Source organism: Salmo salar, chromosome ssa02, assembly GCF_905237065.1.
Source record: "Salmo salar chromosome ssa02, Ssal_v3.1, whole genome shotgun sequence".
Taxonomy (NCBI): Eukaryota; Metazoa; Chordata; class Actinopteri; order Salmoniformes; family Salmonidae; genus Salmo; species Salmo salar.
Genome location: NC_059443.1, coordinates 44801148 through 44826080, shown reverse-complemented (window position 1 = coordinate 44826080; position 24933 = coordinate 44801148). Strand labels below are relative to the sequence as shown.

Below are 24933 nucleotides of genomic sequence, written 5' to 3'. Positions count from 1 at the left end.
TATGGGACTCCCAATCACGGCCAGATGTGATACAGCCTGGATTTGAACCAGGGACTGTAGTGAAGCCTCTTGCACTGAGATGCAGTGCCTTAGACTGCTGCTTCCGTATGTGTGTTAAACATTCTAGTACAGTTAAATAATTAAAAGGCCGCTTAAATTTTAAATATCGGGTTTTGTTGGCAAGGAAAATATCGATATCGGCCAAAAATGTCATATCGGTGCATCACTACTTGTTATCCCCCAAAGTGGATAGTACCTTTGACTGCATGCACAGTGCATTCAGAGCCATTCAGTGACTAGCCACACTACAAACATAATTCTATCAGTTTCCCGTACGGCTGGGCGATATGGCCAAAATATCATATTACGGTATTTGAAAATAATTTGGATGGGATGACTGTATTTGACGGTATTTTTTTTTATTCGTTTTTATAATAGAAGTTCTACATTTGCTATATGACTGCAAGACCGTCAAATCTAAGTGATTAAAAAAAATAAAATAAAAAATGTATGGGTCTTTCTCCTTTCTGATTTTGTTTTATACTGTTCAATTCAACAAAAAATGTAATATTGGTGCATCACTAGACTTGGCTGTGACAGACATTGTTTTGTAACTTTTGTTTTCTCGCTCTCAGACCCCACTGAGGTTTATACCTGGGGGAACAACACCAATTTCAGTCTGGGGCACGGGAACCAAGAGAGCAGGCATCACCCGGAGATTGTGGATCTGTTTGCCCGTACCAGGGTTTACGTCAAACAGGTAAACAAACTGACTACTATAGAGATCCAATAACTACTCTTTAATTAGAGACTTGGCCTCAATATATGGCTCACCAGGGGGATCCATCACAACGATGCTTATGTAAACACGGTTGTCCTGTCTGAGTCTCCTGGATAACAGGCATGTCACCCGAGTCTCCCCCCCCGGGATATTCCCTCACAACAGGCTGCTCTCCCGGGAACAATGGGCATGGGTAGAAACTAGAAAACAAAGGTGTTCGTATAAGTTGGAATTGTTCTTATTGGGTGGTTGTGTATGGTATAAGGGGTAAAATCACAGCAATGGTAACTGGCTATTATGTAGCTCTCTCTTAACGATGCTAAAATCACATCAGGAGATGACTTTTGAAGTCTGTTTCCCAAGCTTTTTTGTGTAGTTACCTTTAATTCAAGTGCACATGCACCTAGCACTGTTTTAGTTTGCAGTGTGTTTCTGTAGCATGGAGTTGGAGTTAGCAAAACAAATGCCCACTGGATTGATGCAAATAATCATGAAATCATTCTACCAGGTGGGCATGGGCTACTTTTAAGTTAACATTTTAATTGAGTATGTTTTTGCGAAAGCTTTTACATCTACCACGAGACCGTTATCAGTAGCATCTATATATATATATATATATATACACATACTGCTCAAAAAAATAAAGGGAACACTTAAACAACACAATGTAATCCCAAGTCAATCACACTTCTGTGAAATCAAACTGTCCACTTAGGAAGCAACACTGATTGACAATAAATTTCACATGCTGTTGTGCAAATGGAATAGACAACAGGTGGAAATTATAGGCAATTAGCAAGACACCCCCAATAAAGGAGTGGTTCTGCAGGTGGGGACCACAGACCACTTCTCAGTTCCTATGCTTCCTGGCTGATGTTTTGGTCACTTTTGAATGCTGGCGGTGCTTTCACTCTAGTGGTAGCATGAGACGGAGTCTACAACCCACACAAGTGGCTCAGGTAGTGCAGCTCATCCAGGATGGCACATCAATGCGAGCTGTGGCAAGAAGGTTTGCTGTGTCTGTCAGCGTAGTGTCCAGAGCATGGAGGCGCTACCAGGAGACAGGCCAGTACATCAGGAGACGTGGAGGAGGCCGTAGGAGGGCAACAACCCAGCAGCAGGACCGCTACCTCCGCCTTTGTGCAAGGAGGAGCAGGAGGAGCACTGCCAGAGCCCTGCAAAATGACCTCCAGCAGGCCACAAATGTGCATGTGTCTGCTCAAAACGGTCAGAAACAGACTCCATGAGGGTGGTAAGAGGGCCCGACGTCCACAGGTGGGGGTTGTGCTTACAGCCCAACACCGTGCAGGACGTTTGGCATTTGCCAGAGAACACCAAGATTGGCAAATTCGCCACTGGCGCCCTGTGCTCTTCACAGATGAAAGCAGGTTCACACTGAGCACATGTGACAGACGTGACAGTCTGGAGACGCCGTGGAGAACGTTCTGCTGCCTGCAACATCCTCCAGCATGACCGGTTTGGCGGTGGGTCAGTCATGGTGTGGGGTGGCATTTCTTTGGGGGGCCGCACAGCCCTCCATGTGCTCGCCAGAGGTGGCCTGACTGCCATTAGGTACCGAGATGAGATCCTCAGACCCCTTGTGAGACCATATGCTGGTGCGGTTGGCCCTGGGTTCCTACTAATGCAAGACAATGCTAGACCTCATGTGGCTGGAGTGTGTCAGCAGTTCCTGCAAGTTCCTGCAGTTCCTGCACATTCAACTATGTAAAGAAAAAAGTATTTAATAAGATTATTTCATTCATTCAGATCTAGGATGTGTTATTTTAGTGTTCCCTTTCTTTTTTTGAGCAGTGTATTTATTTTTTCCTATTCCTTATTTATTTTTTTATTTTTTTGGTGTGGTGGCAACAATGGAGGCAATGCGCCGCTGCTAAATAAATACTGGGGAAACACTGACTGACATCATTGTCCTCCTATCACTATGGATTTGGGGGTTTTAGAAATTGAAATATCAATGGTCATCTCCTTTTGAGTGAGAGGGTGAATGAATGAGAGGAGTAGGACAGGTGCACTGGGCTTGGGTTCTGTGTCTGTCTTTGTCTAGCCCAGCCCTGCATGGTTAAACCCACGTTGGCCTTATGTGTGGTCCCCTCTACAGTGTCCCTGATGGCCATGTGGAGGCTCACCTGTGTTACTGTCAGTCTCTTTCTTTAGTACAGAGCACGGTTCCCCAACTTGTGGCCCGTTGTTTTATTTGACCCCCAAGTTTTTGGAGGAAAAAAAATACATGTATTTTCATTGTTGGACATAAGACTGTTAAAAAAATAAAGCAGGAAATTGGCTCCAAGTGATTTTCATTTAAGAAATCTGTTCCAAGTATTCCCATGCATAATAGAGAGATGTGATCGTATACAAATTTAAGCAAGGTTTGTAATGATTATGTTTTAGTCAAATATTATCTCTGTTTGGGCTTCTTGCGGTCAATTTGCAGTCCACAAATGATTTGTAATTAGGTTCCGGCCCCTGAACATCCGCTCAAAAACAAATCGGGCTGCCGCATAATCTAGTTGACGATCCCTGGTGTTAAGTTCTAATTATCAGCGTAAGAACTCGACGGACACTATGAAAGCTGAATCCAAGTTTATTCTTCCCAAAGGATTGAACAGCTGAACATACAAAAACATGTTTATGATAGTGGTGGTATATGTACCCCAATTTGGGGTGGAGTCTCCTCCTCCTCTCCAAACACTACATCTCTGTTGCTAGACAGGAAATTAAGTGCAATAAACTGTTCCTTCTCCCTTAACGTGACCTCGACCTCCTTCATCACTAATCCATGGCTCTCTCCCCATATCAGTGCTGCCACGTGATCGTTTCCCCTGCACTCGGCACATTCCAAGCTTAACTGCACCCATCATATATCTTCCTCCTACAGATAACCATTAACTTCTGGTGTAGACCCTCTAAACCTAAACACTCAATATTTCAATATCATACCTGATAATTAACCTTATCCCAAGTTTAGGAGTTAGAACCCAGAATCCATCACTGGTATAGAGGATGCTGAGAGGTATGAGGAAGAAACCTTGTGAGATAACTTTGTTTTTTAGGTGATGTTGTAGAGATCTGAGGTTATGTTGTGAAGATGTAGACCCTAACTATGGTTAGAACTGTTTTCCAGCGGTTATTTAGACTCTGACAGGAAGGACCTTTTCACAGGGAGCTATGCCAGGGATTGCAATCCTATGACATCATCAGCTCTAGTGCTCTGCTACAGCTCATGATGTCATAGGGTGGCATGCATTCCTAGTTAAGTACAGATTTTGACTAAAGTCTTTGGGTTAGATGCATTATAGATATATCAGATGTAATGTTGAAAGGTAATGACCCAACTTTTGAGTTTCTCTTTTAAATTTCATTGTCTTATGGCAGGTTGCTGTTTAGTGTCTACATTTTATACACATTTACATGACCTGTGCATTTTGATGACCTTTGCTCATTGGGGAGCAGATCCCATTTCAAGACCTCTCAGCGACCTACTGGTACCCCCCACATGGAGGCAGAGCCTTTGTCCTCAGTGCAACCTGCCCACAGTCCAACAGGTGCTAGGGGTTAAATATTTATCCCAGTATGACATGCTTTAATTAAATGAGCCACGGCTGTGGGTATGTGTGTGGGGCTGTCTCGTTATCAATGTGATACATCGGGGAAACATCCCTTTCGCCCTATTGAGTGCTGGAGGGGAGCAATGCATTAGTAATGATGTTTACTTTTCCACTTGTGCCCTGGCCTATAGTACCACCACTATTTGACTATTACTACGAGAGGGCTTAGTTTGGCCACGGAAATGGAAAGACACACACAATCAACAATCAATCAAACGTGCTGCTGTCTTTTTCTTTGAGTTCTTGTGAAGAGAATTTGACAACGGAGTAAAATTGTCTCACTGAATAGACCTACGTTATTGATTACCAAGAAATGTGTTTCCTTTCCTCTCAGGTGGTGCTGTGTAAGTTCCACTCGGTGTTCCTGTCTCAGAAGGGGCAGGTGTATACATGTGGACACGGGCAGGGAGGTCGGCTGGGACACGGGGACGAACAGACATATCTGGTGAGAATACTATACTGTATCTGACCTATCAAATTTTTTTGGTCACATACACGTGTGTAGCTGATGTTATTGCGGGTGTAGCGTAATGCTTGACCTATGACCTACTCCGACTGTTTGTGGCCTGTATTATAATAATTAAGTTGGCGCTTACGTTTGTCTTTTTTCACATGTACAAGTGTATATTCTACCCATGTGTGAACTGGAAATTCTTTTTTTTTAATTTTTAAAATTTTTAATTTTTTTGTTGCATATCCCACTCCCCCTGAGACACCCTTCAAGAAGGGGTCATGACCAGGGATCAGCCATTATTGACAGTGACCCAGGAGCAATTAGGGTTAAGTGCCTTTCTCAAGGGTACATTGACAGTTTTCTTTCACCCAGTTGGCTCTGTGATTCGAACCAGCAACCTTTTAGTTACTGGACCAGCGTTCTTAACTGCTAGGCTACCTGCTGTATGGCTGTTTAACTCTGTTCACCTGCTTCTAGCTTGATTAGCTGTAACCACTCCACCCTGAGTGTACCTGGGATTTATTTGCACACCTGTGCTAAACCGGGTTGAAATATTTTTTTGACATGTGTTTGAGCTTATCTGGCACAATGGAACCAGTGGAATTGTTCCAAAAGTGTGAACTTCAATATTGCCCCATTTTTGAAGGCACTCCAGGGCAGGCTCAAGCAAACGTTCAAAGTAGTTGATATATTAAAAAAATACTATTCAAAGTGAAGTAGGGCTGTGGATTTTTATCATCTGTCAGGTTCCTCGAATGGTGGAGGGGCTCCTGTCCCATCACTGCTCCCAGGTGGCTGCAGCCAAGGACCACACGGTGGTGCTGACCGAGGAGGGCTATGTCTACACCTTCGGCCTCAACACCTTCCACCAGCTGGGACTGGCTCCCCCGCCCGCCTCCAGCCACCTGCCCAAACAGGTAAGACACCTGGCCAGGCATGGTGCCCACATAGAGACGACATAGCTAGGCGGGGAGTTGTCCCTAACCACGTGACCGGAGTAGGACAAGCTAAGAAAAAACTCCCGGGGCCTCATTTATCTATGTGTGTGTGTGTGTGTGTGTGTGTGTGTGTGTTTTTATAACAATTGCATAAACAAATCCAATGCATCCTAAGACAAACATGTACACAGAGCAGACACTTTAATCTGCGCTATGCTGAGTTAATGTGGATTGGTTGTTGACTGACATTGGTCTTGTCCAATGGGATGCAGGTATTCTCCAAGACCCTTAAAGGCAGGACTGTGATTGGTGTAGCAGCGGGGAGATTTCACACAGTGCTGTGGACCAGGGAGGCTGTCTACACAGTGGGACTGAACGGAGGGCAGCTGGGTAAGTCATGATGACTGGCACACCATAGCATAACATTGGTTTCCAATGACTTTAAAGTTAAGCCAAGGCAACTAATGATATGCTTTATCATTCCCCTACCATGACTGTATACATGGGGATGGTTGACTTTTGACCTCTAGGCTACCTGTTGGACCCCAACGGGGAGAGGTGTGTGACCGCGCCTCGCCAGGTGTCTGCCCTCTACCACAAGGACGTCACCATCGCCATGGCAGTGGCAAGTAATGGAGCAACGTTGGTGGTGACAGAGAAGGGAGATGTCTACCTGCTGGCTGACTATCAGTGCAAGAAGTTGGCATCCAGGTGACTATACTGATAGTGGAGAAGTGACTACCAGGGTCAATTCCATTTCATCTCAGGAAGTCAACTGCAATTCCAATTTCTCATTGAGGACAATTGGAATATACATTTCAGTTTACTTCCTGAATTGACCGAATTCCAAATAACATTTTCTTTGAGAGAGAGGGAGATGACATTAACCTAAGGTTGATCGAATTAGCATAATACAAAAATCCCCATAAAAATAATTCCGTTTAAGATGGAGATATCTGTTTTGCATTGGATGTGTCTCAATCCACCGCATCTGCCTATTTAACACTTCCGCATTTGGGGTGAAAGGTGACAGAGCTAGAGAGATGTTTGTCAGACCATGAGACATCCCTAAAATCGGTCTGGAGCATCCGACCGGTTTGGCCTACAAACTATTATGACCACTCTATGGAAAGATGACTCTCACGAATACGATGGTGTTTACTCTGCGACCCACACAAGCGTCGTCTGAAGTTGGTACAGCCGAACTCCCAATTTCTCTCTGTAGCGGCAGAACAGTTTGGGCTACATACATATGACCCCTCTGTATAAAGGGGAGACTCATGAACACGTACATGTTGGTTGTTTTGCTCTCATTTATGGATGTACACTACATGACCAAAAGTGCGTGGACACTGTTAACTCGAAATGACACAACGACAAGGTTCCAGTTTAACAAAGTTTACTATACCGTATGAACACACTACAAGGTAGCCATTCCACTCTAGGCTAGGTCCATCAACGACAAGACTTCCTGCGCAGGTGCACTCTTGACTGAGTGATGGCCCCGTAAATAACAGGAAATGTAGGGATACTTAAAACATGAACTTAACAGACACATGCTCGTCGAACATCTCATTCCAAAATCATTGGTCCCATCTTTGCTGCTTTAACAGCCTCCACTCTTCTGGGAAGGATTTCCACTAGATGTTGGAACATTGCTGCAGGGACTTGCTTCCATTCAGCCACAAGCATTAGTGTAGTCGGGCACTGATGTTGGGCGATTAGGCCTGGCTTGCATTTGGCGTTCCAATTCATCCCAGAGGTGTCCAATGGGGTTGAGGTCAGGGCTCTCTGCAGGCAAGTCAAGTTCTTCCACACTGATCTCGACAAACCATCTCTGTATGGACCTCATTTTGTGCATGGAGTCATTGTCATGCTGAAGCAGGAATGGGCCTTTGGCAAACTCTTGCCACAAAGATGGAAGCACAGAATCGTCTTGACTGTCATAGAGTTAAGATTTCCCTTCACTGGAACTAAGGGACCTAGACCGAACCATGAAAAACAGCCCCAGACCATTATTCCTCCTCCACTAAACTTTACAGTTGGCACTATGCATTGGGGCAGGTAGCTTTCTCCTGGTGTCCGTCAGACTGCCAGATGGTGAAGTGTGATTCATCACTCCAAAGAACGCGTTTCCTCTGCTCCAGAGTCCAATGGCGGCGAGCTTTACACCACTCCAGCCTATGCTCGGCATTGCGCATGGTGGTCTTAGGCTTGTGTGCGGATGCTTGGACATGGAAACCCGTTTCATGAAACTCCCAATGAAGTTCTTGTGCTGACGTTGCTTCCAGAGGCAGTTTGGAACTCTGTAGTGTTGCAACCGAGGACTGACTATTTTTACACGCTACGAGCTTCAGCACTCGGCGGTCCCGTTCTGTGAGCTTGTGTGTCCTACCACTTTGCGGCTGAACCATTGTTGCTCCTAGACGTTTCCACTTCACAATAACAAGGCTTGCAGTTGACCGGGGTAGGGCTAGCAGTGCAGAAATTTGACAACTGATTTATTGGCATCCTATGACGGTGGCACGTTGATAATCAATGAGCATTTCTGTAAGGCCATTCTACTGACAATGTTTGTCAATGAAGATTGCATATCTGTGTGCTCAATTTTGTACACCTGTCAGCAACGGGTGGGTCTGAAATGGCAGAGTCCACTAATTTGAATGTGTGTCCATATACTTTAGTGTGTGTATGTATAGTGCCATCGGAAGTATTCAAACCCCTTGACTTTTTCCACATTTTGTTACGTTACAGCCTTATTCTAAAATGGATGTAACTTTTTTTTTCTCTGCAATCTACAGACTACCCCATAATGTGAAAACAAGTTTTTATACATTTTAGCAAATTTATGAAAAACATATGTAAATAAAGTAAGTATTCAGACCCTTTGCTGAGACTCAAAATTCAGCTCAGGTGCATCCTTTTCATTGATTCTCCTTGATGTTTCTGCTACTTGATTGGAGTCCACCTGTGGCAAATTCAATTTATTGGACAGGAAAGGCGCACACCTGTCTAAATTAGGTCCCACAGTTGACAGTGCATGTCAGAGCAAAAACCAAGCCATGAGGTTGAAGGAATTGTCCGTAGAGCTCAGAGAGAGGATTGTGTCGAGGCACAGATCTGGGGAAGGACACCAAAACATTTCTGCAGTGTTGAAGGTCCCCAAGAACACAGTGGCCTCTATCATTCTTAAATGGAAGAAGTTTGGAACCAGCAAGACTCTAACTAGAGCTGGCTGCCTGGCCAAAGTGGTCAGGGAGGTGACCAAGAACCTGATGACAGAGCTCCAGAGTTCCTCTGTGGAGATGGGAGAACCTTCCAGAAGGACAACCATCTCTGCAGCACTCCACCAACCGGGCCTTTATGGTAGAGTGGCCAGATGGAATCCACTCCTCAGTAAAAGACCCATGACAGCCCACTTGGAGTTTGCCAAAAGGCACCTAAAGGACTCTTAGACCATGAGAAACAAGATTCTCGGGTCTGATGACACCAAGATTGAACTCTTTGGCCTGAATGCCAAGCTTCACGTCTGGAGGAAACCTGGTACCACCCGTACGGTGAAGCATGGTGGCAGCATCATGATGTGTGGATGTTTTTCAGCGGCAGGGACTGGGAGACTAGTCAGGATCGAGGTAAAGATGACCGGAGCAAAGTACAGAGATCCTTGATGAAAACCTGCTCCTGAGCGTTCAGGACCTCATACTGGGGTGAAGGTTTACCTTTCAACAGGACAACAACCCTAAGCTCACAACTAAGACAACGCAGGAGTGGCTTCAGGACACGTGTCAGTCGTAGAGTGGCCCGGACTTGAACCCGATCGAACATCTCTGGAGAGACCTGAAAATAGCTGTGCAGCAACGCTCCCCATCCAACCTGATAGAGCTTGAGAGGAATGGGAGAAACTCACCAAATAAAGGTGTGCCAGACTCGGCTGTAATCGCTGCCAAAGGTGTGTCAACAAAGTACTGAGAAAAGAGTCTGAATAGTTATGTAATTGTGATATTTCAGGTTTTGTAATGCATTTGCATAAATGTCTAAACCTGTCTTTGCTTTGTCATTATTGAGGGGAAAAACGATTTAATACATTTTAGAATAAGGCTGTAACGTGGAAAAAGTAAAAGGGGTCTGTTGTATAGCACACTATTACTTATACAACTAATATCAGGGCATGAGACGGCAGTAGAAATTAACGTGGGCATTGTTAAATGCTTTTCACAGGAAGAACATTCCAAGCATTTCAACGTAGGTAAACAGGTTAAGTAGGTTACAGGTGCCTAAAGGGACAAAACTAGAATATCAATACACAACAGGGTGTGAATACTTTCCGAATGCACTGTATATGGAGACTGTTAAGTGACACAGAATTCTCGTTAAAAAAAGATCAGGAAACATTCTTAAATCTCTCAGATATAGCATAGGCATTTCAGAAGAAAGTTCCTTTAGTTCTCTTTCCCCCCGCCCTTATCTGTTTTATGTACTGAATCTGTTATTCAATGTGTTTTGTATGGGCTAATAGCAAAACATTATTTATCAAATTAATTTTGTATATATTGTTTTATACTTCAAGGGGTCTTTTAAAATCAATTAGTAAAATGATCCTTGGTATGACCTTGAGACAACAATTCCATATAGCTTAGTAGTTACCCCCTCCTGGCTTAAACAGGGCTTAGACAATAATGGGTTAACAGGAGAGGGAGAGAGATGTGATCATTTATTTTTGTCTTCCCATGCCCGATGTCTCTCAGACAACTGAACATCCGGAAAGTCCTTGTGAGCGGAGGCAGCCTGGACCATCGTGTGGACCCCCAGGTCCTGAATGAGGGAGGGGGAGAAAAGGTGGCCATCCTGGCCCTGGATGAAGCTGGGAGGGTAAGGAACAGCTGGGTCCAATACATAGAAAAATATCAAAAACTTAGTGGTGACAAGCTACGGTCATTTTGTTAGTGGATTCTTCATGTTGAAACAATTCACTCCATATGATCACCCCTCAAGCTGATGTATTTGAGTCATTGATTATCTTATTCCATTCTTTATCACTTTGTTTTTTCTGTTTGGATGATGATGTGCGTTGATCTGTATGGTCTTTTATGGTTATTCTATGTATTTGTTGTCACCACACACTGACAATGCCTTTCTAATTGTCCCTCTGGATTATTAAAGTTGTATTGAATTGATTTCTCCCTCTTCATCAGGTGTTCTGCTGGCGTTCAGTGGGCGGTTCGGTGAGACAATGCAGGTGGGCATACGGGCGCCAGGTGTTCATGTCAGACATCGCCCTGAGCAGGAACAACATGATGTTTGTCACACAGGAAGGGGAGGGCTTCAGCGGACAGTGGCACGGAGAGTACAGGAAGAGCGTGGAGAAGAAAGGTGAGTTGAGAAAAGAGTTTACTCTCATAGCTCAGCGACGACATAATGATACTTCTGAGTACTACCTCGTATTCTTTCACTTTCCTCTTTTGCATGTATGGTGGATAATAAAGTTATGGAAAAATAGTCAACAAGACTTAGGTTCAAAAGTACTCTTTTGCACCCTGAATGTAAGTAATGTTTACTAGTTCTCTGTTCTTCATGATGTGTATCATCCAACATAAATCAGAAGTTGTTTGTATTTGAGTCATTGGGAATTAAGTTAGAATCACTGCATTGTCATTTGACTAAAGCGTTTCTCCCTTGTGTGCTTTAGATGGGAGTGTGGAGGTGTGTGGTTACCCAGAGGGTGGAACTGTGTACGAGCGAATCCGCTTGGAGAAGCTCCCCTACGTCCACCGTGCGGTCAGCATCACCATGGACTCCAAGGGACGCAACTTTGGAGTGCTGCAGTCTGACCCTAAAACCAGGTACTGTTCCTCTGTGTTGTCACACCTTTTAAAACATTTGAACTACGTTGTCTTTATTAGGCCACACCGTAACAAAACGTTTTGAAATGGACAATAAGTGTTTGGGGAAGTTCAAATGGGACATCCCTGTTTAACTACATTTTGGAGCATTTTGTGCCTAGTGAACATGACCCTGATTCGTGAACAAAATGTCTGATCTCTGTCCTTCCCCCGCCCAGCCTGTATGAGATTCCCAGCGTATCTCCCTCCTCCTTCTCCCAACACTTCCGGAGCCTGCTGGAGGAAGCGGACGAGACGGATAGCATCCACGACTTGACCCTGCAGGCTGGAGACCGCACCTTCCCCGCCCACAAGTACCTTCTCTCCATGAGGTCGGAGTTCTTCAGGAAGCAGCTGGTGCCTGACGGGGAGGAGGGAGACGGGGAGGTGAGGAGGAGTGAGGATGCGGTGGGCTGTGACCTGCTGGTGGTGGAGATGGTGAGCCCTGAGATGCTGGAGCATGTCCTGAAGTTCATCTACACCGATTTCTGTGATCTGCTGGTGCAGGGCCACCGGCCTCGAGTCTTCGGCCAGAACCAGAATCAACAGGGCCCAGGCCCGGAGCAGCTGATCAGCAGCCTGCAGGACCTGGGCTTCCATGAGGGCAACCTGGGGGACCGCTTGGCCCTGGAAGTGTACCGCTCGCTGACCCCATCGGCCCGAGGGGATGGAGACAAGCCCAAAAGCAAGGGCACAAAGCCTGGGAAAAAAAGCAAGGGAGGCAAGGCTGGAGCTGGAGAGGGAGGAAGAGTCAACCCGGTCAAGACCTTACAGGGCGTGGCCAAGAAGCTCGGCATGGGCAGTCTGTCAGCACGGTGCGTACTGAGTTGGTTATGATTGTTGTCCACCACGATGAAATCTGGTAGTGGACTGTGGGTCTGTCCGTTAGTATGTTCGTCACACACGGTATCTCAGACCGCAGTGGCCCGATTTTGACAACTTGGGTGAATGATGTGTCTTGCCATAGAGATTCGGCATTTACAAATTATACTGATTGGCCAGATGGTGGCGCTATAACATGTGATTGAAGATGCTAACTTTGAAAGGTCATGCACCTCAGCCCGTTTGACCTGAAGTCATGAAATTTGGTACATAGGTCCCTCTCCCAGCAAGGAACACATTTGCTTTATTTTTGAATTTTGTGGAAAAACACAACGCTGTTCTTCTGGCACCGAATGACTGATCTGACAACGTGATATGTGGCATCTATGGAAAAAGGACTCTCGATGCAATATTTTTAAACTAGTACCTGAAACAACATGACCAATAAACATTCACGTGGGTGAGGTTTGGCACATAAATGCATATAAATCAGTCAAGGATATTTGTATTTTAACAAAATGTTGTACACATTTTGCAAACACTGTCAAGACTCATCATGTGCAAGAACATTTATATCGACCACACGGTGGCGCCATTACAGTGACATGTTATATCTCTTGATCTGTTTGACTCGGGGTGATGAAATTTGGCACATATGCTCAGGGAGAATGAGTCTAGCTAACCCATGTGATATCTCGGTCAACACTGGCCGATTTTGACGAAATTTGGGTGAATGATGCGCCTTGCCAGAGATCCGGCACTTACAAAATTACACATTATTAATCAACTGTACGCATGTAAGTCACGTGATATCTCAGACACCACTTGCCCGATTTTGACATTTGTGGAGGACGACATGTTTACTGTTTTTTTGTCTTTCTTTTAACCCCTAATCCTTTGGGTGGTTAACATATAGAATCGTTTTTAAGATGGTCATTTAGCTATCTGATTTTGAATTTTAGGACCCCTGTAGGTATAACATTTTTAATATTTGATGGAACATTGAATTTGGGTTTCTACTATTAGCCTTAAACGCATTGAATAACATGTTCATACATGGCAAAACAGAATGTCCAACAATGTATCAAATGGAAGTATGGTTTGAGCTGTCTGAAGGTTTCATGTGTAACCCTTGTCCCATAAAATCCTATTCATGTAAATTCTTTTTTTTTTTTACCGGGTTACCTTGAGACGAGTCTTGTGAAGCTTGTGGGCATCATAGAGTAACACGTTCGTTAGTCTCAGAATTTTGATGGTGAGGTCATATTAGTTTGTAGCTCAAACCGTTCGGACTTGACAGAAGTGTTTGGATTTGAGACATGAGACTAGTCCTGTGAAGCTTGTGGGTGTTGTAGAGCAAAACCTGGAACACCTTTTGTGTTCAAGTAGTTTCTAGCCACAACCGTTTGGACACTGCAGACGTTTTGTGAGAGAACCGATTTTCGGCATGTCTCCTGGTCTGACAAACACCGCTGTAGCTTTGCCACCTTCCATCGCACATGCCAAAGGCCATCGCCGGATGCGTTGGATTTGAGACACAGCCCATGCAAAAAAAGTCTAACTCTGTTGGATTTTGAAGGAAATGTTGTATTATGTTAATTGATTTTCGCATTGGCATTGACCTTTGGGGGGTTATTAACATGTTATAACCCGTAGTGTATTTTGTTAAATACATTCATTACAGTTTGGATGGCGTGAAGTATGAAAATGGGACTATCAATGTAGTGCATAAGATGACGGCCGACAAGCCACGATATAACCAGAAAAAGTGGTGAGTAATTGCCTTGTGGCAGATTAACTGAGACAATGTTGTGTTCATAGAAAGATAATTACCAGAATGGACATTCCTATTCAAGTCAATGTTCTGTGATTCTATTCAATTGTTGTGTGTCCTTGTCAGAAAACCACGGTAGTTTTAATATCAGAGAGGAGATATTGTTCCGTCTAAGTTGTATCTTTGTCTCCCCCAAGCTCCTACCTCTGTGACGTCACTCTGAGATCTGAAGATGGCAAGGAGTTTCCCTGTCACAAGTGTGTGCTGTGTGCCAGACTTGGTGAGCTACTATGTGTCAACAGTTTGTTGCGTTTCTTGGAGTGTGACGGGTGAACTGTGTGTTTGGGTTATTCAAGGTTGTAGACATCTGACACTAGATTGGCCAGTCATTTGTTAAAGCTGTGGGGCCAGTTTTCTGTACATAGATTAAGCCTATCCCTGGACTAAAAGCATGCTCAATGGAGAATCTCAATTGAAAATGATTTTTAATTAAGGACTAAGATTTTTGAAAATGGAAATTTCTTAGTGGCAGTTCTATTGTAAACATGTCATGTATGTGTTTCAGAGTACTTCCACAGTATGCTGGGGAATCCCTGGATAGAGGTATGTTATTTTTTTGTCTTTGATGTTATTTCATGTTTATCAATCTGTGTTTTTACAATTGATAAAATGTCTCTTTTAGTTGCTGGCAATTGGAGGTCTTGCTCATTGTACACTAAAGCTTCATTTTAATATTGCCAGAAGTAACCGTTGGCTCTGAAAACATTGTCTCAAGTTGTGCTTGAGTAAGTGTGCCGCTACTTGTGATCAGTGATAGTTATGTAGTTGTTGTCTGCCCCCCACAGGCCACTTCTTGTAGTGCCCTAGAGATGCCCACCAGCTCAGAGATACTGCAGGTCATCCTAGAATATGTCTACACTGACGAGTCTCCCACTATCAAAGGTACAGGACACACCAGATCAATCATATACAACCTGTACACACACACACATACTCAGTGAAAAATGCTTTGGAACTATGGATGGAAATTAGCTTTCTTGCTAACTTGGGTACATACACATTGACTCTGAAATGTTGCTAAATGTGCACTGTCCCTGTCAAATAAGTAAATTAAATAAATATTGAGTTAAAAGTAGGTATCATGTGGCTACCCATTATAATATTTATGAACCTCATCATGTTGACTTTGATCTTGATGCACAAGGTAGTTGATAGCTACATGGTGGAATCTAAAAGTATTTCTCTATCCTCTTCCAGAGTCTCTAAATGTGGAGTTTGTCTGCAACGTGTTGGTGGTGGCCGATCAGCTTCTCATCACCCGACTCAAGGAGATGTGTGAAGTGGCCATTACTGAGAACCGTAAGTCCTCTCATCTTCCCTCTGTCCTCTTAGCCCTCTCTGCTCTCCTCCCATGCCTCTGTCCTCCTCTCTTTCTCTCATGCCTGTCAACATGATGTCAAACAGCTTTGTCTTGAAAATCACTCGTGTGAGAGCACTGACCTGTTTGTTTAAAAAAAATGGCTTCCTCTTGTCTCCTCAGTGACACTGAAGAATGCTGCAGAGCTGCTTCAGTTTTCTGCCATGTACAACGCTGAGCAGCTCAAACTATCCTGCATCCAGTTCATCGTGCACAACATGGCTGCCCTGCTCGAGTCCAAGTGAGTGTGTGCACAAAGTACATTTGGAAAGTATTCAGACCACTTTACTTTTTCCTAATTTTATGCTAGAGCCTTATTTTTTAAATTAATAAGGGCACTTAGCTTTTTTTTTTTATTTTATCTTCACACAATACCCCACACTATTACGGACTACAAAGGGAAACCCAGACGTGAGCTACCCAGTGACGCGAGCCTACCAGACGAGCTAAATGCCTTTTCTGTTCGATTCGAGGTAAGCAACACTAAAGCATGCACGAGAGCACCAGCTGTTCTGGATGACTGTGTGATAACGCTCTCGGTAGCCGACGCGAACAAAACCTTTAAACAGGTCAACATTCACAAAGCTGCTGGGCCAGACGGATTACCAGGACTTGTACTGAAAGCATGCACGGACTACCTGGCAAGTGTCTTCACTGACATTTTCAACCTCTCCCTGACCGAGTGTGTAATACCTACATGTTTCAAGCAGACCACCATAGTCCCTGTGCCCAAGGAAGCGAAGGTAACCTGCCGAAATGATTACCGCCCCGTGGCACTCAAGTCGGTAGCCATGCTTTGAAAGGCTGGTCATGGCTCACATCAACAACATCCACCCTAGACCCACTCCAATTCGCATACCGCCCCAACAGATCCACACATGGCGCAATCTCAATCGCACTGCACACCGCCCTTTCTCACCAGGACAAAAGGAACACCTATGTGAAAACGCTGTTCATCGACTACAGCTCAGAGTTAAACACCATAGTGCCCACGAAGCTCATCACTAAGCTAAGGACTCTGGGACTAAACACCTCCCTCTGCAACAGGATCCTGGACTTCCTGATGGGCCGCCCCCAGGTGGTAAGAGTAGGCAACAACACGTCTGCAACGCTGATCCTTAACACTGGGGCCCCTCAGGGGTGTGTACTTAGTCCCCTCCTGTATTCCCTGTTCACCCACGACTGCGTGGCCAAACACGACTCCAATACCATCATTGAGTTTGCTGACGACACAACAGTGGTAGGCCTGATCACCGACAACGATGAGACTGCCTATAGGGAGGTGGTCAGAGAACTGGCAGTGTGGTGCCAGGACAACAACCTCTCCCTCAACGTGAGCAAGACAAAGGAGTTGATCGTGGACTACAGGAAAAGGCGGGCCGAACAGGCCCCCATTTAACATCGACAGGGCTGTAGTGGAGCGGGTCGAGAGTTTCAAGTTCCTTGGTGTCCACATCACCAATGAACTATCATGGTCCAAACATACCAAGACAGTTGTGAAGAGGGCACGTCAAAACCTTTTCCCCCTCAGGAGACTGAAAAGGTTTGGCATGGGCCCCCAGACCCTCAAAAGGTTCTACAACTTCACCATTGAGAGCATCCTGACTGGTTGCATCACTGCCTGGCATGGCAACTGCTCGGTATCTGACCGTAAGGCCTACTGAGGGTAGTGCGAACGTCCCAGTACATCACTGGGGCCAAGCTTCCTGCTGTCCAGGACCTATATAATAGGCGGTGTCAGAGGAAAGCCTATAAAATTGTCTGAGACTCCAGTCACCCAAGTTATAGACTGTTTTCTCTGCTACCGCACGGCAAGTGGTACCGGAGCACCAAGTGTAGGACCAAAAGTCTCCTCAATAGCTTCTGTCCCCAAGCCATTTGGCTGCTGAACAATTCATAAAAATGACCACCGGACAATTTACATTGACACCCCCCCCCCCCGTACACTGCTGCTATTCGCTGTTTGTTTGTTACCTATGCATAGTCACTTTGCCCCCACCTACATGTACAGATTACCTCAACTAGCCTGGACCCCTGCACACTGACTCGGTACCGGTGCCCCCTGTATATAGCCTCGTTATTCTTATTGTTTTTATTATTACTTTTTATCTTAGCCTACTTGAAAAATATTTTCTTCTTGAACTGCACTGTTTGTTGGTTAAGGGCTTGTAAGTAAGCATTTCACGGTAAAATCTAGACTTGTATTCGGCGCATGTGGCAAATAAAGTTTCCTTTGATTTTTTTTTTTATGCAAATTTATTACAAATAAAAAAACTGAAATCACATTTACATAATTATTCAGACCCTTTACTCAGTACTTTGTTGAAGCACCTTTGGAAGTGATTACAGCCTCGAGTCTTCTTGGGTATGACGCTACAACCTTGGCACATTTGTATTTGGGGAGTTTCTTCCATCTGTCTCTGCAGATCCTTTCAAGCTCCGTCAGGTTGGATGGGGAGTGTCGCTGCACAGCTATTTTCAAATCAAATAATTTTATTGGTCACATACACATGGTTACTAGATGTTGCGAGTGTAGCGAAATGCTTGTGCTTCTAGTTCCGACAGTGTAGCAATATCTAACAAGTAATCTAACAATTCCACAACTACCTAATACACACATCTAAGTAAAGGAATGGAATAAGAATATATGGATGAGCAATGACAGAGCGGGATAGGCAAGATGCAATAGATGGTATAAAATACTGTACATATGAGATGAGTAATGTAAGATATGTAAACATCATTAATAAAGTGACAAGTGATCCATTTGTTAGTGGCCAATGATTTCAAGACCATGTAGGTAGCAGCCTCTGTTAGTGATGGCTGTTTAACAATCTGATGGTCTTGAGAAATAAGCTTTTTTTTTTTCAGTCTCTCGGTCCCAGCTTTGATGCACCTGTACTGACCTCACCTTCTGGATGGTAGCGGGGTGAACAGGCAATGGCTCAGGTGGTTGTTCTTGATGGTCTTTTTGACCTCCCTGTGACATCGGGTGCTGTCGGTGTCCCGGAGGGCAGGTAGTTTGCCCACGTTGATGTGTTGTGCAGACCGCACCACCCTCTGGGGAGCCCTGCGGTTGTGAGTGGTGCAGTTGCCGTACCAGGCGGTGATACAGCCCGACAGGATGCTTTCAATTGTGCATCTGTAAAAGTTTGTCAGGGTTTTAGGTGCCTAGCCAAATTTCTTCAGCCTCCTGAGGTTGAAGAGGTGATGTTGCGCCTTCTTCACCACACTGTGTGTGTGGGTGGACCATTTCAGTTTGTCTGTGATGTGTACGCTGAGGAACTTAAACTTTCCACCTTCTCCGCTGCCGTCCCTTCGATGTGGATAGGGGGGTGCTCCCTCTGCTGTTTCCTGAAGTCCACGATCATCTCCTTTGTTTTGTTGACGTTGAGTGAGAGGTTGTTTTCCTGACACCACACTCCGAGTGACCTCACCTCCTCCGTGTCGGGTGTCTCGTCTTTGTTGGTAATCAAGCCCACTACTGTTGTCTTCAAACTTGATGATCGAGTTGGAGTCGTGCATGCGCACACGGTCGTGGGTGAACAGGGAGTACAGGAGGGGGATGAGGACGCACTGTTGTGGGGCCCCAGTGTAGAGGATCAGCGAAGTGGAGATGTTGTTTCCTACCTTCACCACCTAGGGGCAGCCCGTCAGGAAGTCTAGGACACTATTGCACAGGGTGAGGTTGAGCCTCAAGCATAATGATGAGTTTGGAGGGTACTATGGTGTTGAATGCTGAGCTGTAGTAAATGAACAGCATTCTTAACTAGGTATTCCTCTTGTCCAAATGGGATAGGGCAGTGTGATGGCGATTGCATCGTCTGTGGACCTATTGGGGCGGTATACAAATTGCGGTGGGTCTAGGTTGACTGGTAAAGTGGAGGTGATATGATCCTTGACTAGTCTCTCAAATCACTTCAGGTCTCTCCAGAGATGTTCGATCAGGTTCTGGTTGGGCTACTCGAGGACATTCAGAGACTTGTCCTGAAGCCACTCCTGCATTGTCTGAGAACCTGCTCCAGAGCGCTCAGGACTTCATCAAGGATCTCGCTCTACTTTGCTCCATTTATATTTCCCTTGATCCTAACTGGTCTCCCAGTTCCTGCTGCTGAAAAACATCCCCACAGTATTCAGGCCATAGAGTTCAATCTTGGTTTCATCAGACCAGAGGATCTTGTTTCTCATGGTCTGAGTCCTTTTTGTGCCTTTTGGCGAACTCCAAGCAGGGTGTCTTGTGCCTTTTTTTATTGTGGGGTTGCCACTCTACCATAAAGGTCTGATTGGTGGAGTGCTGCAGAGAGAGTTGTACTTCTGGAAGGTTCTCCAATCTCCACAGTAGAACTCTGGAGGTCTGTCAGAGTGACCATTGGGTTCTTGGTCACCTGCCTGACCAAGGCTCTTCTCCCCTGATTGCTCAGTTTGGCTGGGCGGTCAGCTCTAGGAAGAGTCTTGGTGGTTCCAAACTTCTTCCATTTAAGAATGATGGAGGCCACTGTGTTCTTGGAGACCTTCAATGCTGCAGGAATGTTTTTGTATCTGTCCCCAGGTCTGTGCCTCAATACAATCTTGTCTTGAGCTCTACTGACAATTCCTTCGACCTCATGGCTTGGTTTTTGCTCTGACATGCACTGTCAACTGTGGGACCTTAAATAGACAGATGGGTGCCTTTTCTAAATCATGTCCAATCAATTGAATTTTGTTTATCAAAATGTGTTTTTTTTTCTCATTCTTTGTGGATCTGTGTAATCTGAGGGAAATATGTCTCTCTAATATGGTCATACATTTGGCAGGAGGTTAGGAATTGCAGCTCAGTTTCCATGTTGTTTTGTGGGAAGTGTGCACATAGCCTGTCTTCTCTTGAGAGCCAGGTCTGCCTACGGTGGCCTTTGTCAATAACTATGCTCAGTGAGTATGTAAATAGTCAAAGCGTTCCTTAAGTTTGGGTCAGTCAGTGGTCAGGTATTCTGCCACTGTGTACTCTCTGTTTAGGGCCAAATAGCATTCTTGTTTGCTCTGTGTCAAGTATCTTTTTTTGTTTTCTCAATTGTTTGGGTCTCATTGTTGCTGTCCTGGGGCTCTGAGGTTTGTGTTTGTGAACAGAGGACCAGCTTGCTTAGGGGACTCTTTTTCAGGTTCGTCTCTTTGTAGATGATGGCCTTGTTTTGGAAGGTTCTGGAATCGCTTCCTTTTAGGTGGTGGTTGAATTTAACGTCTCTCTACTGGATTTTGATAATTAGCGGGTATCGGCCTAAATCTGCTCTGCATGCGTTATTTGGTGTTTTACATTGTACACAGAGGTCATTTTTGAATAACTGATTCAAGTATTTTTGCCAGATCCTAATTGGTATGTTGAATTTTATGTTCCTTTTGATGGCATAGAAGGCCCTTCTTGCCTTGTTTCTCAGATCGTTCACAGATTTGTGGAAGTTAACTGTAGCGCTGATGTTTAGGCTGAGGTATGTATAGTTTTTATTGTTTGCTCTAGGGCAACGGTGTCTAGATGGAATTTGTATTTGTGGTCCTGGCAACTGGACCTTTTTTGGAACACCATTATTTTTGTCATACTGAGATTTACTGTCAGGGCCCAGGTCTGACAGAAACTGTGCAGAAGATCTTGGTGCTGCTGTAGGCCCTCCTTGGTTGGGGACAGAAGCACCAGATCATCAACAAACAATACACATTTCACTTCAGATTCTAGTGAGTTTAGGCCAGGTGGTGCAGACTGTTCTAGTGCCCTCGCAAATTAGTTGATTATGTATGTACAGTTGAAGTCGGAAGTTTACATACACTTAGGTTGGAGTCATTAAAACTTGTTTTTTCAACCACTCCACAAATTTCTTGTTAACAAACTATAGTTTTGGCAAGTTGGTTAGGACATCCACTTTGTGCATGACACAAGTAATTTTTCCAACAATTGTTTACAGACAGATTATTTCACTTATAATTAATTATATCATAATTCCAGTGGGTCAGAAGTTCACATACACTAAGTTGACTGTGCCTTTAAACAGCTTGGGAAAATCCAGGAAATTATGTCATGGCTTTAGAAGCTTTTGATAGGCTAATTGACGTCAATTGGAGGTGTACCTGTGGATGTATTTCAAGGCCTACCTTCAAACTCGGTGCCTCTTTGCTTGACATCATGGGAAAATCAAAGAAATCAGCCAAGACCTCAGAAAATAAATTGTAGACCTCGACAAGTCTGGTTCATCGTTGGGAGCAATTTCCAAACACCTGAAGGTACCACGTTCATCAGTACAAACAATAGTACGCAAGTATAAACATACCGCTCAGGAAGGAGACTCGTTCTGTCTCCTAGAGATGAACGTACTTTGGTGCGAAAAGTGCAAATCAATCACAGAACAACAGCAAAGGACCTTGTGAAGATGCTGGAGGAAACAGGTACAAAAGTATCTATATCCACAGTAAAACGAGTCCTATATCGAAAAATGACTTGTCATGCACAAAGTAGATGTCCTAACCGACTTGCCAAAACTATAGTTTGTTAACAAGAAATTTGTAGAGTGGTTGAAAAACAATTTTTAATGACTCCAAACTAAGTGTATGTAAACCTCTGACTTCAAGTGTGTGTTTTGAAGAGGGTGGGGCTTAAGCTGCATCCCTGTCTCACCCCATGGCTCTGCGGATAGAAATGTGTTTTTTTTGCCTATTTTAATCCACGCTTGTTTGTGTACATGGATTTCGTAATGTATATATTTTTTTTTCTCCCAACACCACTTCCCATCAATTTGTATTGCAGACCCTTTATGTCAAATTGAGTCAAATTGTTTTTGTAATTTAAAAAAAAAAAATTTTTTACTTATCAAAGCATGAGAACACTTTGCTTTTGTTTTGTCAATTAGGGTGTGCTGGGTGAATACTTGGTCTGTCCTATGGTAATTTGTTAAAATGCCAATTTGACATGTGCTCAGTACATTTTTTTTGACTGAGGAAATGTACAAGTCTGCTGTTAATGATAATGCAGAGGATTTTCCCAAGGTTGCTGTTGATGCATATCCCATGGTAGTTACTGGGATCAAATTTGTCTCCACTTTTGTGGATTGGGGGGGATCAGTCCTTGCTTCCAAATATTAGGGAAGATGCCAGAGCTAAGGATGTTAGAGTTTAAGTATAGCCAATTGGAATTTGTGGTCTTTATGTTTTTATCATTTCATTGAGGATACCATCAACACCACAGGCCTTTTTTAGGGTGGAGGGTTTATTTTGTCCTGTAGTTCATTCAATGTAATTGGAGAATCCAGTGGGTTCTGGTAGTCTTTTAATAGTTGATTCTAAGATTTGTATTTGATCATGTATATGTTTTTGCTGGTTGTTCTTCATTATAGGGCCATAGAGATTGGAGAAGTGGTTTACCCATACATCTCCATTTTGGATAGAGAACTCGTTTGTTTAGCGTTTTCTAATTTTCCCAGATGAGGCTATACTATGGATTCTTCTTCGAGAGTCTCCCTCTCTGTTTTATATATCCGTATCTCTCTCTGTATCTCTTCAGAGCGCTGGATATCCTGAGTGATGACCTGCTGGTGGAGCTCTCTGCCTCCTACAGGAGGATGGTGAGTCATTTCCCCTTTGTGCCGTGACCGTACCTGCATCAACTGTATAGTGAGATACCTGGCATATGTTCATTAGGGGAACTCAACAGAAAACGAAAATAGGGTTTGTTATTGGACGGTTTCTCAGATAGTCCCTCCCTGTTTCACTCGTTTTCTTCCATTTGTTTCCTACTCAACATTACTGTGGTTTCCTGAACTGAACATGACTGTTGGTTCTGATCTGAAAACGACTTTTGGTTCTGACTAACTGACCTGTTACCATCCTTTATTTTTTTTACCATCCTGTTCCTGTCAGATTCCGGCCATGCAGAAGCGACTGATCACGCCTTACCCAGACGCCCCGGACCTCACTGTGTACGAGGACGTGGACTCTTCATTCTCCTCTAAAGCTGACGCTGAACTAGACTTCTCCTGCAGGTACTATACCATCTATCAAACTACTGTACAACACTGTGGCTGCATCTCATTCCAGAAGTTGCTCCGTCGTTCACTCCCTGTTATGAATGAGATCGGACTGAATTGGTGCTGAAAGTAGGTTCCGATGTTTTGGATTGAAATGCATCCAGCCAGTAACTTCCCTGACATTTGAACTGTGGCCGAATTTGTTTCTCTTCCTCATCCTCCTCTCAGGGAGACTCTGTTGAAAAAGGCTAAGTTGAAGGCCAAGAAAAAACCTAGGCGACGCTCCGACAGCTCAGGGGGTTACACCCTTTCTGACATCATCCAGAGCCCACCTGCTGCAGGTAGAACACACACACACGCACTCTTTATCACGGCACGCAATAATTATTTGCTTTAGTTGGAGTTGGGCTGATATGGATTATGATACACTATGTCTCTTCTCAGTCCTTTCTCCCAGCCTGGTCAAGTCAGGAAAGATCAACTCCATGGAGTCTCTGCAGGAGCTGATGACATCTGACTCTGAGGGCAGCTACAAGGTTCTGGGCAGCCCCCGAGAACTCAAGAGTCCCGTGTTCCACGACAGACCCGAGGAGGGGAGGGCTGAAGGAGGTCCCAGGTTGAAGACTCCCCCCAACACCCCCGCCACCATGCGGAACGGCCTCCCCGCCGAACCCCCAAAGATTTCTGTTCCAGAGCACATCCCCAAGGTCACAGCCAGGTGAGCCAGGTCACTGTGGACCAGGTCAGAGTTCAGGGGTGGAACTGTATGTGACTTTGTCGTTTCTCTCTCTCCAGTCCTGCTCTGTCACTTCCTGTCTTGGACCTCAGGGCCATCATGGATATGGAAGCCAGCTCAAAGACACAAAGTCTCAGAGCCACTCCCAAAAGTCCTGTCAGTGTTGGCAGCAGTAGCAAGCAGTCCCCTCTCCCAGCCAAGCTCTCCCAGAAGCAGAGGAAGATGATCGCCATGGCAACCAAGGAGGGCAGTGCTGAGTGTGCCCTATCCAAATCGCCACCAGTCATTATTCCCTCAAAGAATGAGAAAGCATGGTAAGCCCCCCTCCATAAGGAACACTCCTGATATCAGAGCCAGCACAGAAGGTGGTGGGTTGGTGAGACAATCCCTATGTAATAGAGTATGTCCTCTCCTGCTCTCTCATTTGTGTTGAATGTTGTTTCATGTACAAATACAGAATCTGCCTATTCCGTCAGCTGTTAGTGAAAGTAGTACTTTTTAATGCACTGAAGTAGCACTTTTGATTC

At 44.6% G+C, this 24933-nt stretch overlaps 1 protein-coding gene across 2 annotated transcripts in view; it reads left to right on the top strand.

Moving 5' to 3' along the window:
- The window catches only part of LOC106583864 (inhibitor of Bruton tyrosine kinase), a 43675-nt gene that overhangs the window by 5703 nt on the left and 13039 nt on the right, over positions 1-24933 (top strand). For both annotated transcript variants that reach the window (XM_014168485.2, XM_014168492.2), the window contains exons 4-23: positions 636-760; positions 4742-4852; positions 5608-5778; positions 6072-6189; positions 6330-6510; positions 10545-10668; positions 10992-11169; positions 11486-11639; positions 11858-12493; positions 14185-14271; positions 14472-14554; positions 14840-14877; positions 15120-15216; positions 15532-15633; positions 15815-15932; positions 23208-23268; positions 23564-23685; positions 23899-24011; positions 24115-24388; positions 24466-24720. In XM_014168485.2, the coding sequence (XP_014023960.1) occupies positions 636-760; positions 4742-4852; positions 5608-5778; positions 6072-6189; positions 6330-6510; positions 10545-10668; positions 10992-11169; positions 11486-11639; positions 11858-12493; positions 14185-14271; positions 14472-14554; positions 14840-14877; positions 15120-15216; positions 15532-15633; positions 15815-15932; positions 23208-23268; positions 23564-23685; positions 23899-24011; positions 24115-24388; positions 24466-24720 (3148 nt within the window). The remainder of the gene's footprint in view (positions 1-635; positions 761-4741; positions 4853-5607; positions 5779-6071; positions 6190-6329; positions 6511-10544; positions 10669-10991; positions 11170-11485; positions 11640-11857; positions 12494-14184; positions 14272-14471; positions 14555-14839; positions 14878-15119; positions 15217-15531; positions 15634-15814; positions 15933-23207; positions 23269-23563; positions 23686-23898; positions 24012-24114; positions 24389-24465; positions 24721-24933) is intronic.